General features: G+C 36.2%; 1 protein-coding gene across 10 annotated transcripts in view; it reads right to left on the reverse strand.

The window, feature by feature from the left end:
* The window catches only part of LOC129240455 (translational regulator orb2-like), a 123,704-nt gene that overhangs the window by 73,966 nt on the left and 36,577 nt on the right, over nt 1-13,161 (reverse strand). For all 10 annotated transcript variants that reach the window (XM_054876256.1, XM_054876254.1, XM_054876257.1 and 7 more), the window contains one exon: nt 2,169-2,227. In XM_054876256.1, the coding sequence (XP_054732231.1) occupies nt 2,169-2,227 (59 nt within the window). The remainder of the gene's footprint in view (nt 1-2,168; nt 2,228-13,161) is intronic.

Here is a 13,161-nt window from a genome sequence, read left to right on the forward strand (position 1 = left end):
CCCAATCAGTTTGAATTTTACTAAGTAGGTATTTTTCAACGGAAAATGTCGCAATTTGAAACACCACGCTGTTATTAAATTGCTTGCTAAAAAAGGAAATACGCTGGAGCAAATGTTTGAAGAAATGTCACCAAGTCTTCAACTTTCTGCACTTTCATATACAGTGCTAGAAAACAGGCTCAACTATTTACAAACCAGCCCGGGTCGTCCATTGACGATTGGTACCAAAAAAAGGTTCGTAAGTCGAACAACTTATACTGGCCTATTAGTACTGCAGAAAAGCTATAGATTAGCAAGGAACGAAGTTGTTTCACAGGGATTAAGACGAAATTTTCAACCACAGTAACCAGTGAAGAAACCTGGATTCGCCAATTTGAACCGGAGTCCAAGCAAAAGTCAATTCAGGAGGTAAAATTAAAAAAGGCAGAAAAGTCACCAAAAAAATTCAAAGTGGGAAAATCCGCGTTGAAGATTATGGTTACCATTTTCTGGAATAGCGAGGGAATTTATTAATTGATTACCTACTCAAAGAGACTACAATGAATGGTAAGTGCTACGCTGATTTACTGGGTCGTACAGAAGAAGTATGACAAGTTGGTATGACAAGTAAGTCAGTAAGTAAGGCACAAGGAACGAGTTAGCTGATAAATTGACTAATGAAGGCTCTGCAAGTATGTCACTAGGCCCTGAACCCTTTCTAGGTGTCAATTCCGCATCGATTCAATTATGGATTGACGACTTCATGAGGTCTACCCATAGAGGACGTTAGTCTGGGTTGAATTCGTGCAAGTGCTTTGTGAAAGAAGCAAACATGGAAAAAGCGACCCTTTTCTTAAAACTCAGCAGAAAAGATTTGAGAGTACTGGTAGGTGTAATCACAGGGCACAACGTCTGTAGTCAGCACATGGCTGCCATGGGGGTCGTAGACAGCCCGATATGCCTACCCTGCCTTGGGAATGACAACAATGCAGAGCATTTTCTCTGTAGCTGTCCGGCGTTCTACAGAATCAGACTTAGGATATTGGGTTGCGATATACTGAGTTTGGATAAAGTTCATACTCTTTCGGATTTCTTAAGATTCTTCAATGAATCTAAGAGATTTGTGGAAGAGTGACTTCAAACTAATTTTTCCGTCATATCACCCACTTTTTATCTTTCCTATCTGTATTCTTTCTACTGAAATCTATCCGGGTGTAGTCCAACTGTCTCCTGACTGAAAGCTTAGACTTGTCCAACCCCCCCACAACTATAATCTAATCTAATCTAAGTAAGTCTACACACTGGCAGTGACTTTCGCCTTTTTTTAATTTAAAAAAGAAGTTACGAGAACGACGATAACCCGACTACAGTGACACAAAGACGGCCATTTCAGATAAATTTAAAGAATATTTTGTCTTAAAAACTAACATTCACGATGTGAAAAATACACTAAAAATAACAAAATATTAAAACATGGATCTCATTCATTAAATACCTTAGATCGCGAACTTGTGAGCCGCTTCTCGTATATCCTTCAAAACTCAAAAAGTCAAATAATACTTAAAAGGAACGCTAAAGAAGTTGTTGTGTTGAAAAATCACATCTGAATTCGAATATTCGGTTTGCTCTATCCGAGTACCGTAATCTATTGGCAGCTATTGAAGTTCAGAGCTCCCCAAGCACTTTTAAAGTTGGTAATCGCATTATGCGCTTAACTCTGAGCTCCTCAAGACCATACAATGCGGAGGTGGTAATTTAGGTGATTGATCTATAAACCTAAGTTAATGAAACCGCTATCTCGCTCTCATTGAATTTTACAGAATCAGCTATTGAGCTGACGTAAAAGTGGATATTTGTTTTCAGTTTTACCGTTGTATTGTAATAGACCGTCCGAAATACTCTCATGGATGTCGCAATCTGTAACCTATCATTCTTGCTATACGCCTAACCAAAGGCAAAAGTAGCTTTACTCTACTCCTCACTTCTTTTCTCAGTATTTAAACTCAGTATTTAGTATATCAATGTGTAGGCAATTTTTCTTCTTTTAACTTAAGTTGTTTTTATTCCATATACAGCAACCAACATTTGATTAGACCACTTTGGATAGATTCGGAAGTTGTGTGAGTTATAAATGTTTTGTTGGATGAGTTGAATGAAATATAGAGAAAGTAAACTTGTGCAATAAATACCTTTTACGATTGAAGAAGTTGCCTTGCAGAAAGTTATTCCTTGTATTTACATCTTCCATCTAAAAAGAGCAAAATATTTAGGTCAATATAAATATGTATGTATATATAGTACACATAAAACTTATTTCAGGGCAATTTTCTGGCAAAGCCGACCATTATTGCTAAATCTACTACGTTTTATAAGATAGTGTAATTTCAAATAATAAATAATTTATAATTGTGAAGATATAAACTGAGATATTGGATACAAATACGTTAAAAGTACAGGGATTTACTGCTCAGTCAAAAATACAAGTAGTTTGGATTTTACTTTCCAAAGAAGGAAAAAAATGGCAACTATTATCCTTGGCACCAGAGAAAGTTAATCGACATAAGTGAAACCTTCAACTAGCGATGTCGTCCTTCCAGAATGTACAAATTGTTCAATGCTGCACTCAACCCTGTAAAAAGGCATATATTATTGCCTACTCTAGAAAGAGCACAAAATACTGCGAGTATGTATCCATCTATGTTCGGCATAAACATTTCTTAATATTAATGTTTTAATTAGTCAGTTGTTTTTCAGGGCAACCAACTCTCTTGGCAAGGTTTCCCCAAGGGAGAAAATTTGTCTCTTTACCCTCGTTGAATGCGACATTCTTAGAATAGAACACGGAGTTTTCTCATTAGATTACACCTATTTGTGGCGTGCGTCTTGATGGAAAGGAAGGAAATTTAAAAAAGTACAATTCTCTATTTTTCACAATTGATAGTTAATATATGATATATCAAAGTTGGCTAAAACTTCAAATATTGTTCGGAGAAGTCTGAGGAGATACGCATATGGATTTTCTGAGCCCCAGATCCGACAATTTTGCTTGTTCACGAAGCCACCGAAGTGGAAATGGGCCTCATCACTCAAGATGATTTTTCGATGGATTCCGGATCATTTTCGTGCATTTCAACGACCCTATCAGCAAAGACACGACGTTGTTGATGATCGGCCGGCTTGAGTTCTTGTGTAAACTGGACTTATAAGACTTAAGACTTATCATTATGCAAAATACGGTGTAATGACGTTTGTGGAATGCCTAATTACAAAGAACGACGAGGAATGGACAAACCTGGGTTTTCTTCAACACTTTCGGCTACAACAGCTATATTTTCTGCTGTTCTTGAGCGACATGCACGGGGTTTTATTCTTTACATCACTAACTTGTCCCAACAGCTCGAATTTTTTCATCAATTTCTGTATTGCGGTCCGACAAGGTGCTTCACGATGACCCAAAAATGGTCGAGTTTTACGAACCGTCTCTGCTAAATGTTCACCATTTTTATAGTGAATTGTAATAATTGCAATGCGTTGTTTAACCGTGTATCGTTCCACTTTTATTAATTGCGCAGTTTCTACTTGTCAAATATTAAAAAATGACAGCTTCAAAAGTGGCATCTACCGAAACAGCGAGCTATTCAAAATAACACCTGTTATTGGAAACCCCTTTATTAAGTTGCGTTATTGGTTACACAAATTCGATTACTTTCATAAAAAGTAGTTTTGTGTGGCCACTACAATAGGAACTGTTCATTTAATAACTAATAATTAATTTCTTTCAAAGATGATTCCTGCGCAGCATTGCACAGTTGAGGAGCGAATGATCGTGGGAAATCTTCGAAAACAAAAAGTTTGTTGTAACGTTCATTAATTGCGACTCTTCCCAAGAAGGATCCTCTTAAGTCATCAAAGGCCACTGTAACTGAACGTAGTATCAGCGAGAACTATACGGCTTCGATTGTACAACATGAGCCTACCAGACAGAATGGACTATGGAGTGGCTTACAAAACTTAATGACAATAATCAATCCATGTAGATTTCACCAACAAAAAATTCCAATAATATCGTCTTATATACATTACAAGTTGTTGCAAAACTCTGCTAAAAAGACCACATTAAAATAAAACATACTGGATTAATCCTTAAAATGCAAAACTTGGGTTATAAGAAAAAGTTCACCTCTTTCCATAAACTTTCAACTTACAACCAAGTATCTAGTTCAGCCCGTGGCTTATGACATACAGCTATGTATGTTGTTGTGCTAAACAAACACGAATTAAAAACATTCACCGATCTCAAAACAAATTCATTAAATGCACAGCAAGCGCACCATGGGATCTGAACTGACTTACATCGTGAACTCAAGATAATGTTGGTATGTGAAGTTGTCAAACAATATGTTGCAGCTCAAACCAAAAGTCTCGAGAAACATACCAACCCTGAGGCTCGGCGACTTGCCGACCCAGATGAACAATGCCGGAAACTTAAACGAAAAAAAAACCTCATGATCCCGTTTCAGAAATTTGAGCGGGTGGCCAAATTTTTCTGTCCGCTATCTTCAAGAAAAGCAATTGGTTCAGAAACATAATATGTAATATTCCATCCATTACTCCAAATGTTGATTCCAAATATTTGAAATCTTCAAACGTGAGCACATGTGCTTGAACTTTGTTTTCTATTTATTAATTTAGTTTATATTTAAATAAATTTGGTTTATATAACTTTTCTTCCTTGATATTATCCCACTTTATTATTATTTTTAATTTAGTTCTGGGCACACATTACAGGTGGTATCGTATTCAAATCGGGTAAGATCGGTGATCACTTTTTAAGTTTAATACCTACGTTTTGAAGATCAGTCCAGGTTTCTGCTAAACGGACATTATGAATCGGAGTATTGCCATGTTGAAGATGCCATTGCAAATTGTCAAATATGTTTTTGAAGTGAAGAACGCCAGTTTCAAGGACGTGGTTGTAAATTCTCGCACTTAAATTCTTGAACAAAAATTCCAGCTCAAATGTCTCATCACAACTAGCTCCACACACACACTCACTTCTCCCTTCACTTTGATGGCGAATTAGTTGATGCCCTTTCTTGAGAAAGTCATACAAATATTCATGATATCCATCTGTGCGATCCAAATTAAATTTCGTTTCATCGGAAAGACCAATGTAGGGCCTCTCAGAATTCCACATCATTTGGGCGCAACCAAAAGAGGAGAGTTTTCCTTTGTGACCCATATTTAGTGGAGACTGTTTCTTAATTTTCAGTCTCTCCAAATATGAAGCTTTTTTTATCACTTTCTGTACAAAAGATAAATCAGCTTGAATGCCAACTTGAACCCTTGCTTTGGTTGCCGAATCATGCGAATTGGCAGCTTCTCTCAAAATAACTCTGCTGTCAACAACAGAATTCACTTGATAGTTAACGCTTGCACTATTTTTTCCATTTCTCAACTTTTCTCGTGGAAACACAGATGCACTCTTCCTGCTTCTCCCGAGTTTTTGAGATATTTTATTAATTGGCAGTCCAGCCTCCTTGCAAACTTCAGTTTTAATTTTTTTCTGCCCCGTTACTGACTTTCCTTTACCCATTTTATTGAAAATAAGCTACTCGGGCTTTAAACAAAAATTGATAACCGCACGCCTCGAATTATGAGGAGAAACTGAAAGTATAAAAAATTGCAAGCTTTAAAAAAAAAAACTAAACAAACAAGGCAAACCATATTACGACAATTTTCCAATCCCATTTTTTTGTATCAACAAGTGCTTACAAAGAAGACAGAAAACAAAAACCACATAGACAGCATGAGATAAGGCACCCACCACAGTCACCCTCACATAACTCGAATTGTCTACAGCTCGAACTCAATCGAGTGGTAATAGCATTTAGAGTGCAATACACCCTTAATTTTAATCCGATAGCTAGAGGTTCACACGTAATTGTACAGAGAAAGTCGGAGACAGTACAATAGGCCTACTAGTGCGGCCAATAAAGAGAGCTGAAGAGTTTTATATTCCTCTATCGAATCTACGAGAAATTCTGCTTGGATCAGCCATATTTTGTCCAAAAATCATTCAATGGCTTCTAGGGTCAAGATACCAGATGGTAGCATCTGGTCGATTTAATAAGCACGAAAGGGAAATTTGCATTGCCAATCAAATCATTTTCACTTTTCAAATTGAAAAATCTGCACGTCTTCCTAATACTTGCAGTGTTTTCCAGGCGGAAGTATTGGCAATAGGGGAAGCTTCTAAACTATTAATTGGATACTTCCCTTTTAAGGCAATATATCTTTCGAATAGCCAGGCTGCAATCCAGGGTGATCTGCCATGACACACTACTGGGTGCAATCAAGAATACAATTTCCTCAAAATACCTCCGAATCGCGGCTTGTAGATGAAGAGACCAGACGTCATGCAAAATTAGCAGAACGCTATGCTCCACCTACAACCACAAACAAACGTCAACATTGATAAACATGAAACGAAGGCGCCACCTTCTTTAAGTATTCTCTATATTGTGACTATTCATGATGGAAAGAATAATGAGATGGCGCCTATCGTGGTGCCGTTACTTTGCGCTCAGCGAATTTGACAATGAGTTACGTGGTTTTAGCTCCAGTATGGCCAGATTACCATTTTCGTAACTTGATTTAGCATTTTTTTTTTGTTATTTAGTCTCGGAGTTTTAGTTCTTTCTTCATGACATTTTTCGAGCCTGTTCTAATTAAAAGTAATGGTTATAATTTTGTAAAATATACATTTTTTAATAATTAGTTCAATAATTCACTCAGTTTTATTTAGCTTTACTTTTTTTAACATCTGGTAGCATTGCCCGCGATTGCAGTTGTTGTTGGTGTTTTTCTGCTTTCAGCAGTCAAATCTCTCTCTCGCTATTGCAGTGTTGCCTAGCTTTGGATATAAAAACGCACTAAAATGCCCATTTAAAGAAAATAAAACACCAAATTTTTATTGAATTACTTAAAAAACTTTGTATGCGTGACTAATTGTCTTTAGAATGTGCGTTTTTTTTTAATAAATGTGTTATGCTTATGTATAATTTAATTTATGAGTTTTATTTGTTAAGCGAGACTCTTTTGTTAAGGGAACGACTTTTTGGTTATATTTGAGGTGATGTTACTAGATAAGGTACTCTTTTTGCAAAAATGGCAGTATAGTTTCTTTAGTATTTTCTAGTATTTTGTGGCTTATTTTTACAACGCATACACCTCTTAATGCCCTATGTTCCACTATGTTTTAATTCGCATTTGTGCAAATGTGTAAAAAGGTTTTCAATCTTAAGAAAAGTTGAGAGAAGAAGATTTAATATTCTTGCATAACCTTAAAAGGAATAAAAAATTAAATCTGCACTTTCAAAATATCAAATTTTATAAGAGTCAAAAAATGTTCATTAGTACTAAAATCTTCTCAGAGTGACCTTTTTTACCCTTTTTTGTTTAATAATATATATTAGTTTTTTTTTAACTTAAAGTTTCGGTAACTTTAAATTAAAAAAAAAAGAAACAAACACGAAACTTCAAAATTTTCGCATTTTGGGTATAAAAAAAGCACTAAATTTATTGTGAAGTGCAAATGGTTGGCAACACTGCACAACTCTGAAAAACGTGACGTCACGCACTTTTGATGGGCGCAATCTTCTTTCTATCATTCTTAGTGCCTATTGAAAACCAAAATTGTGAGAGTAACTTCGGCTATCAGGTCACCGAGGACTCGGCAGCAGATATCTGCCCGCTCATTTCACACGTATTCACACACTCGTCCAACCAGTTGTTCTTCAGACGGCAACGAAGTAACATGAGCGAGGGCTGTGTAGATTTGTTTTTGTATATCACCAGCACAATCTGTTTTTTCGTAAACAAAAAGCTGTCATAACCCACGTGAAGTCAGCCAGCCTTCAGCTGATTCCTTCCAAATCGCCGAGAGCCGAGTAGCGGACTGATGTTGGTCAAACCTCTGCATTTTGTACATCGTCTAACCACATGGATGTCAAGTTGTCTTTGGAGATAATGGAGTCACTCATGTTATCCCAGGAGCAATGAAAGATGCCTCTGAAATGGGTGTATAAGCAAGACAACGATCAAAGCATGCCAGTAAGTTTGCAAGAACTTGGTTCGCTTCCAACGGGGGTGAGGGCATGGGCAGGCCGTCACAGTCACCTGACCTCAATCCCATTAAACATCTTTGGGCAGATGTCACAGAACCTGTAGGCAAAGAGAATCATACAAATACCAACAAGGTCTGGAAGACTGGAAATGCGTGGTACTTTATGCCTTGTAGATGTGCAGCAGTACTACGCAAAAAGGGCCGTGCGACGAAATATTGACAATTTAAGCCTTATTTTGTGTAATATAATGAATTAGTTATTCTATGTTTTATTTTTGATCGAATACGCTGATTACTGCTGTTTTTAATCAGGATCAAAATTATGCTTTTGACACTATTATTTTTATTAAAAATGGAGTACATACTGTATTTTTCTTATAAACATAAGCATGGCTAAAGAGAGCAAAATAAAAATATTGTTCTAAGATATGTTTTCTTAATTAGGTGGAAAATTCGACTATACTAATGTATGTCACTGCCATTATTTCGAGCATAATTGTATGTATGTGTGTTTGTGTAGATATATTTGACAATATGTAATCAGACAATAAATTACTGCACATCCCTTCTGCCATTTATTATTTCAATTTATTATAATTTGCTTGTAGTAAAAAAATAATTCACTACTCATCATTTTAATTGCTTTTTAAAGCACCTGCTATTAAAGGGATCCATCCAAACGCGCGTGGAATAAAATAAAAATAAATAATAAATAGAAAACGTGGAGAAAAAGGCAAGGAGAAATGCTTACGTTGAGAAACCGCTCACGACATAGTGTAGCAGCGACGTTGGTTAGGTAATGTAGCCGAATGGATACAAACGCTCCGGCTCTGAAAGTACTCGATGCGGTACGAGCTGGGTGTAGCAAAGGAAAGTTCAGATGAAGAAGGAATTGGTTTCACTTTGTGTGTCCTGACTGACAAGCTTTGTTAAACTGGGCCAAAATCGTTTAAGCAGTTATCGCGCCAGTCAAGAAGAAAAATTCACTATAAGCTGCTCCCATAGAACAAAACATTAAATTGAGACAAATTAATGGCCACCATATTATCCAGAGCACTGACACTGAGCGATTATCACCCCTTCGAAAATTTGAAAACTTTTCTTGATTGTACTAAAGTGGCATCAAGAGAGGTTTGTGAAAATGGTCAAGTTTTTTACTTAAAATTAAGAAAGTCCAATAGCGAAATTGTTAAATTGTTTACATTATCGAATAAACCGGCTCATATTTGCTTTAATTCGTATAATCCCAAATATGCTAATTAAGAATTGTCGAAATAAACGAAAATTTTGCGTTGATTTAATACAAATATAATATGTACATATGGTTATGTATGTATGTGTATATATATGTATGTATATGTTTATTTATCCATTTTTCGACGTCAATCTTCCAAACATGAACTAGATATCTTTCACATAAAATCTTTCGATAAATTTGTATCCAGAAGCGAAAATTACGCATTAACAAATATTTCAATAAAGAAAAATAAACAAATGCAATAAAGAATACTTATATACTAAAACTCTTTCTGCCAGAGTATTTAATGACTCACACGCGGTACAACTAGTATGAATGTACTTATGTATGTATATGTATTAGTATATATTTAAGATTATATGAAGCAAAAAAGCACAACCGGCAGCCAGAATTGCGATATGCAGTGAACTTATTTCGCGCAAAATATAACGAGTACTGAAATAAATACAAATGTGGACTAGTATTCGCTTGCGATTTATAGCAGTAATGAAGTCGTAAAGGGTTTATTAGTAGTGAATCGATGTAATGGAAAAGTAAAGGGTTTTCCAATAGGGCTCGCCATCTTCAAATCATGAATGAGTTTATACATATATAAAGGGTTTTCCAATAAGAGGTGTTATTCTGATATTCAAAGAAAAATGCTATTTTTTAATATAAATGATCGGATGTTTATTTCATTATAAAGAGGACCACCACGACCACGCTTGCAGGACAATATCCTTTTCATTAAATTTTCCATAACCGAATTGCAAAGTGGCTGCCCTATGTCCTCGATAGCCTCACGAAGTCCATCTTTGAGGTTTTGAATCGACCCTGGGCTGTTGGCGTAGACCTTCTCTTTCACGTGGCCCCAAAGAATAAAGTCAGAAGGTGTTAAATCACAAAATCTCAGGGACCAATTGTGATCACCTTACCATTGAGAGATAACACGGTCCGGAAACTTTCCCCGTAAAAGATCAATTATATCGTTGCTTGTGTGGCACATAGCGCCGTCTTGTTGAAAATAAACGTTGTCCAGATCAATACCATCCAATTCCGACCGAAAGCGCAATCCATTCACCTGTAACACCTTTTATTGGAAACCCCTATATAATTGGCGAGTACACCCTTTTTAGGTGTTTGGCCGAACTCCTTCTCCTATTTCTGGCGACCGTCTTGTTGTTGTTCTACAAATGGAGGGACCTACAATTTCAAGCCGACTCCGAACGGCAGATATCTTTTATGAGGAGCTTTTTCATGGCAGAAAAACAATCGGAGGTTTTCCATTGCCTACCGAGGAGCGACCGCTATTAGAAAACACTTTTTCTTAATTTTGCTGTTTCACCGAGATTCGAACCTACGTTCTCTCTGTGAATTCCGACCGTTTATGTCAATTAATTATGTGATTTGTGTGAAATCACAATAAGTTCAACGGATTCATTGACATTTTGAAATGATCACCATGAACTTTTAAGTTTATGCGCTCCTATTGGAAACCCCTTCGCCAGGCATGGCATCAAATAACACCTACCTCAGTGCTTTATTTTCTGCGAAAATTAATGAAGACGTGACCATGTGCACATTTTTAGTGAAGGCACCATTTCTTTACAGTCTGTTACATAAGAGCGTGGTCACTGTTAAATAATAATTGATTTTTCGAAAATTCGCAAATTTATTGATAATTTGGTCGTCAATACTCAATGCAAATATCTCAGTAGCAAGTCCAATCTCCTGCATTGTCAGTTAAGGCCTGGCACCGTCGGGACATAATTTCCACTAATTTTTCTGTATATTCTACCGGAAAAAACCTCAAAATTTTCCGGATTTGTCGAGAAAGTTGATCTTAATTACATGGCTTGCGTCTGCGAAGTGCCCAGAAGGATCATTCATCAGAAAAAATTATATTGCTCCAATCGCGGTCTAAGTTTTCCTTCGCCCATTCCACTCGTTTTTGCAAGAGTACTGCGATATTTAAGTTTATTGGCAAGCAAGTGCCTGCGAATCGTTCCGTAAGATATGCCAACACCGTAAACAGTATTCATTTCGAAAAAACCACTCAATTGAAGACTAAATTTGACAGACAGCTGACTTTTTACAAAAAGCATGAAGGACAGAGGTGCCCTCTATGTCATAGAAAAAGAAACAGGACGCTCTGATTTTTTATCTACGTGTAACAGTGACCACGCTCTTATATAATACTAGCGAAAACCCGCCCGTTCCGCTGATCGTCTTTAAAAAAATCTAGATTAATTAATTAAATTAAACCGAAAAATACTATGTGTTTTTTATAAAAATTCTCGCGCATGAATAGTAATGAAAGAAGGTTTGAATAGTAGTAGCAATTAAAAAGCGTTTGATGTGATTTACTTTATTACTTTTTTTATTGTAATGCTCTTTGGTTTTTCCATGCGTTGTTGAATAAATGAACAATACCGATGGCTTACCAACTCTTGAGCATGAAACATAAAGTTGGCCATGAGAAAAACATGGGTATTCTAAATCAATACCACAAATTGATCAAGTTTGGCCTTGTGACTTATTAATAGTAATCGCGAACGCAAGGCGAACAGGAAATTGAAGACGTTTGAACTCAAACGGCATATCCGATGGTATCATTGGTATTTAAAACGTCTTCACCAGAGTATTTTCCATTCAAAATTGTTGCTTCAATGACGTTATTCATCAATCTCTTAACTGTTAATCGACTGCCATTACATAGTCGTGGTTGATTTATGTTTCTCAACATAATAATCGGTGCTCCTATTTTCAAGTTTAGCATGTGTGGCGGTAATCCAGGTAAATCAAATGAATTCAAAAATTCAGTGGGATAATTTACAATATCATCTTGATTTGTAACAGTGTCAACGGATCGATATGTTTGTTCTGGACTTGGTATGTTAGCCAAAATAGCCGCATTCATTTCATTGACATCTTTATTTTTGCCAGCCAAGATGGCTCGTTCACTAAGCCAATCATGATTTTTGTAATTTTGAGGCAAATTTGGGAAAATACTTTGAATTAACTGTTCTTTCGTTTGACTTATTTGACAAAAGTTTGGTTGTAAAGTTATTAAGCCAGTTAAATTATCGACAAGAACTTTGCCATTTCCAATATCCAATAATTGCTGTGAAAATTCAGCAGCTGATGGATCATTTTGCATTAGAACACGGACATTTGTAGTTAGTTTGAGTGTTTGGACATGTCTCCACAAATATGATGATTTCAAACATGCAGCCAATTCATCTGCTACAGTTGCTCGAGGAATAACAGGCAGTGTTTGTCTAAAATCACCTGCCAGCAGCACTAAGGCACGACCAAACATTTCATTTTTACTACGTAAATCTCGTAATGTCCTATCAAGCGCTTCCAGTGACTTTTTATGTACCATCGTGCACTCATCCCATACAATTACGTGTGCGATAAAGCGGAGAAGGAGAAGAGAACTGTTCTATTCCTCCCCGCTTTAACCCAGCTATGTGTTCAGGCGCAAATGACTTTTTTGCGTGAAGTCTGATATAAAATAAGTTCTATTTACTCTTCTTAAATTTATATAAACTTTTCCAGACGAAGTAAAAAAACTGACATATATTTGCTTCAACCGTATATTTGTGAGTACACAGGTAATACGTAAATATATGAATGATATAGGTAATATCTCATATTAGCATAACCTTTCTGCAAAAAATTAAGGAAACGATCACCAATCACGCCGGCAATGATACAATGAATTTTTCACTATAACTGACTTCAGATTAACGTTTATATAATAAGCGTATATGTAACATTTTAAAATTTTTTTAGAATTTTTTTTTTTAAT

The sequence above is a fragment of the Anastrepha obliqua genome, chromosome 3, assembly GCF_027943255.1.
Source record: "Anastrepha obliqua isolate idAnaObli1 chromosome 3, idAnaObli1_1.0, whole genome shotgun sequence".
NCBI classification, from domain to species: domain Eukaryota; kingdom Metazoa; phylum Arthropoda; class Insecta; order Diptera; family Tephritidae; genus Anastrepha; species Anastrepha obliqua.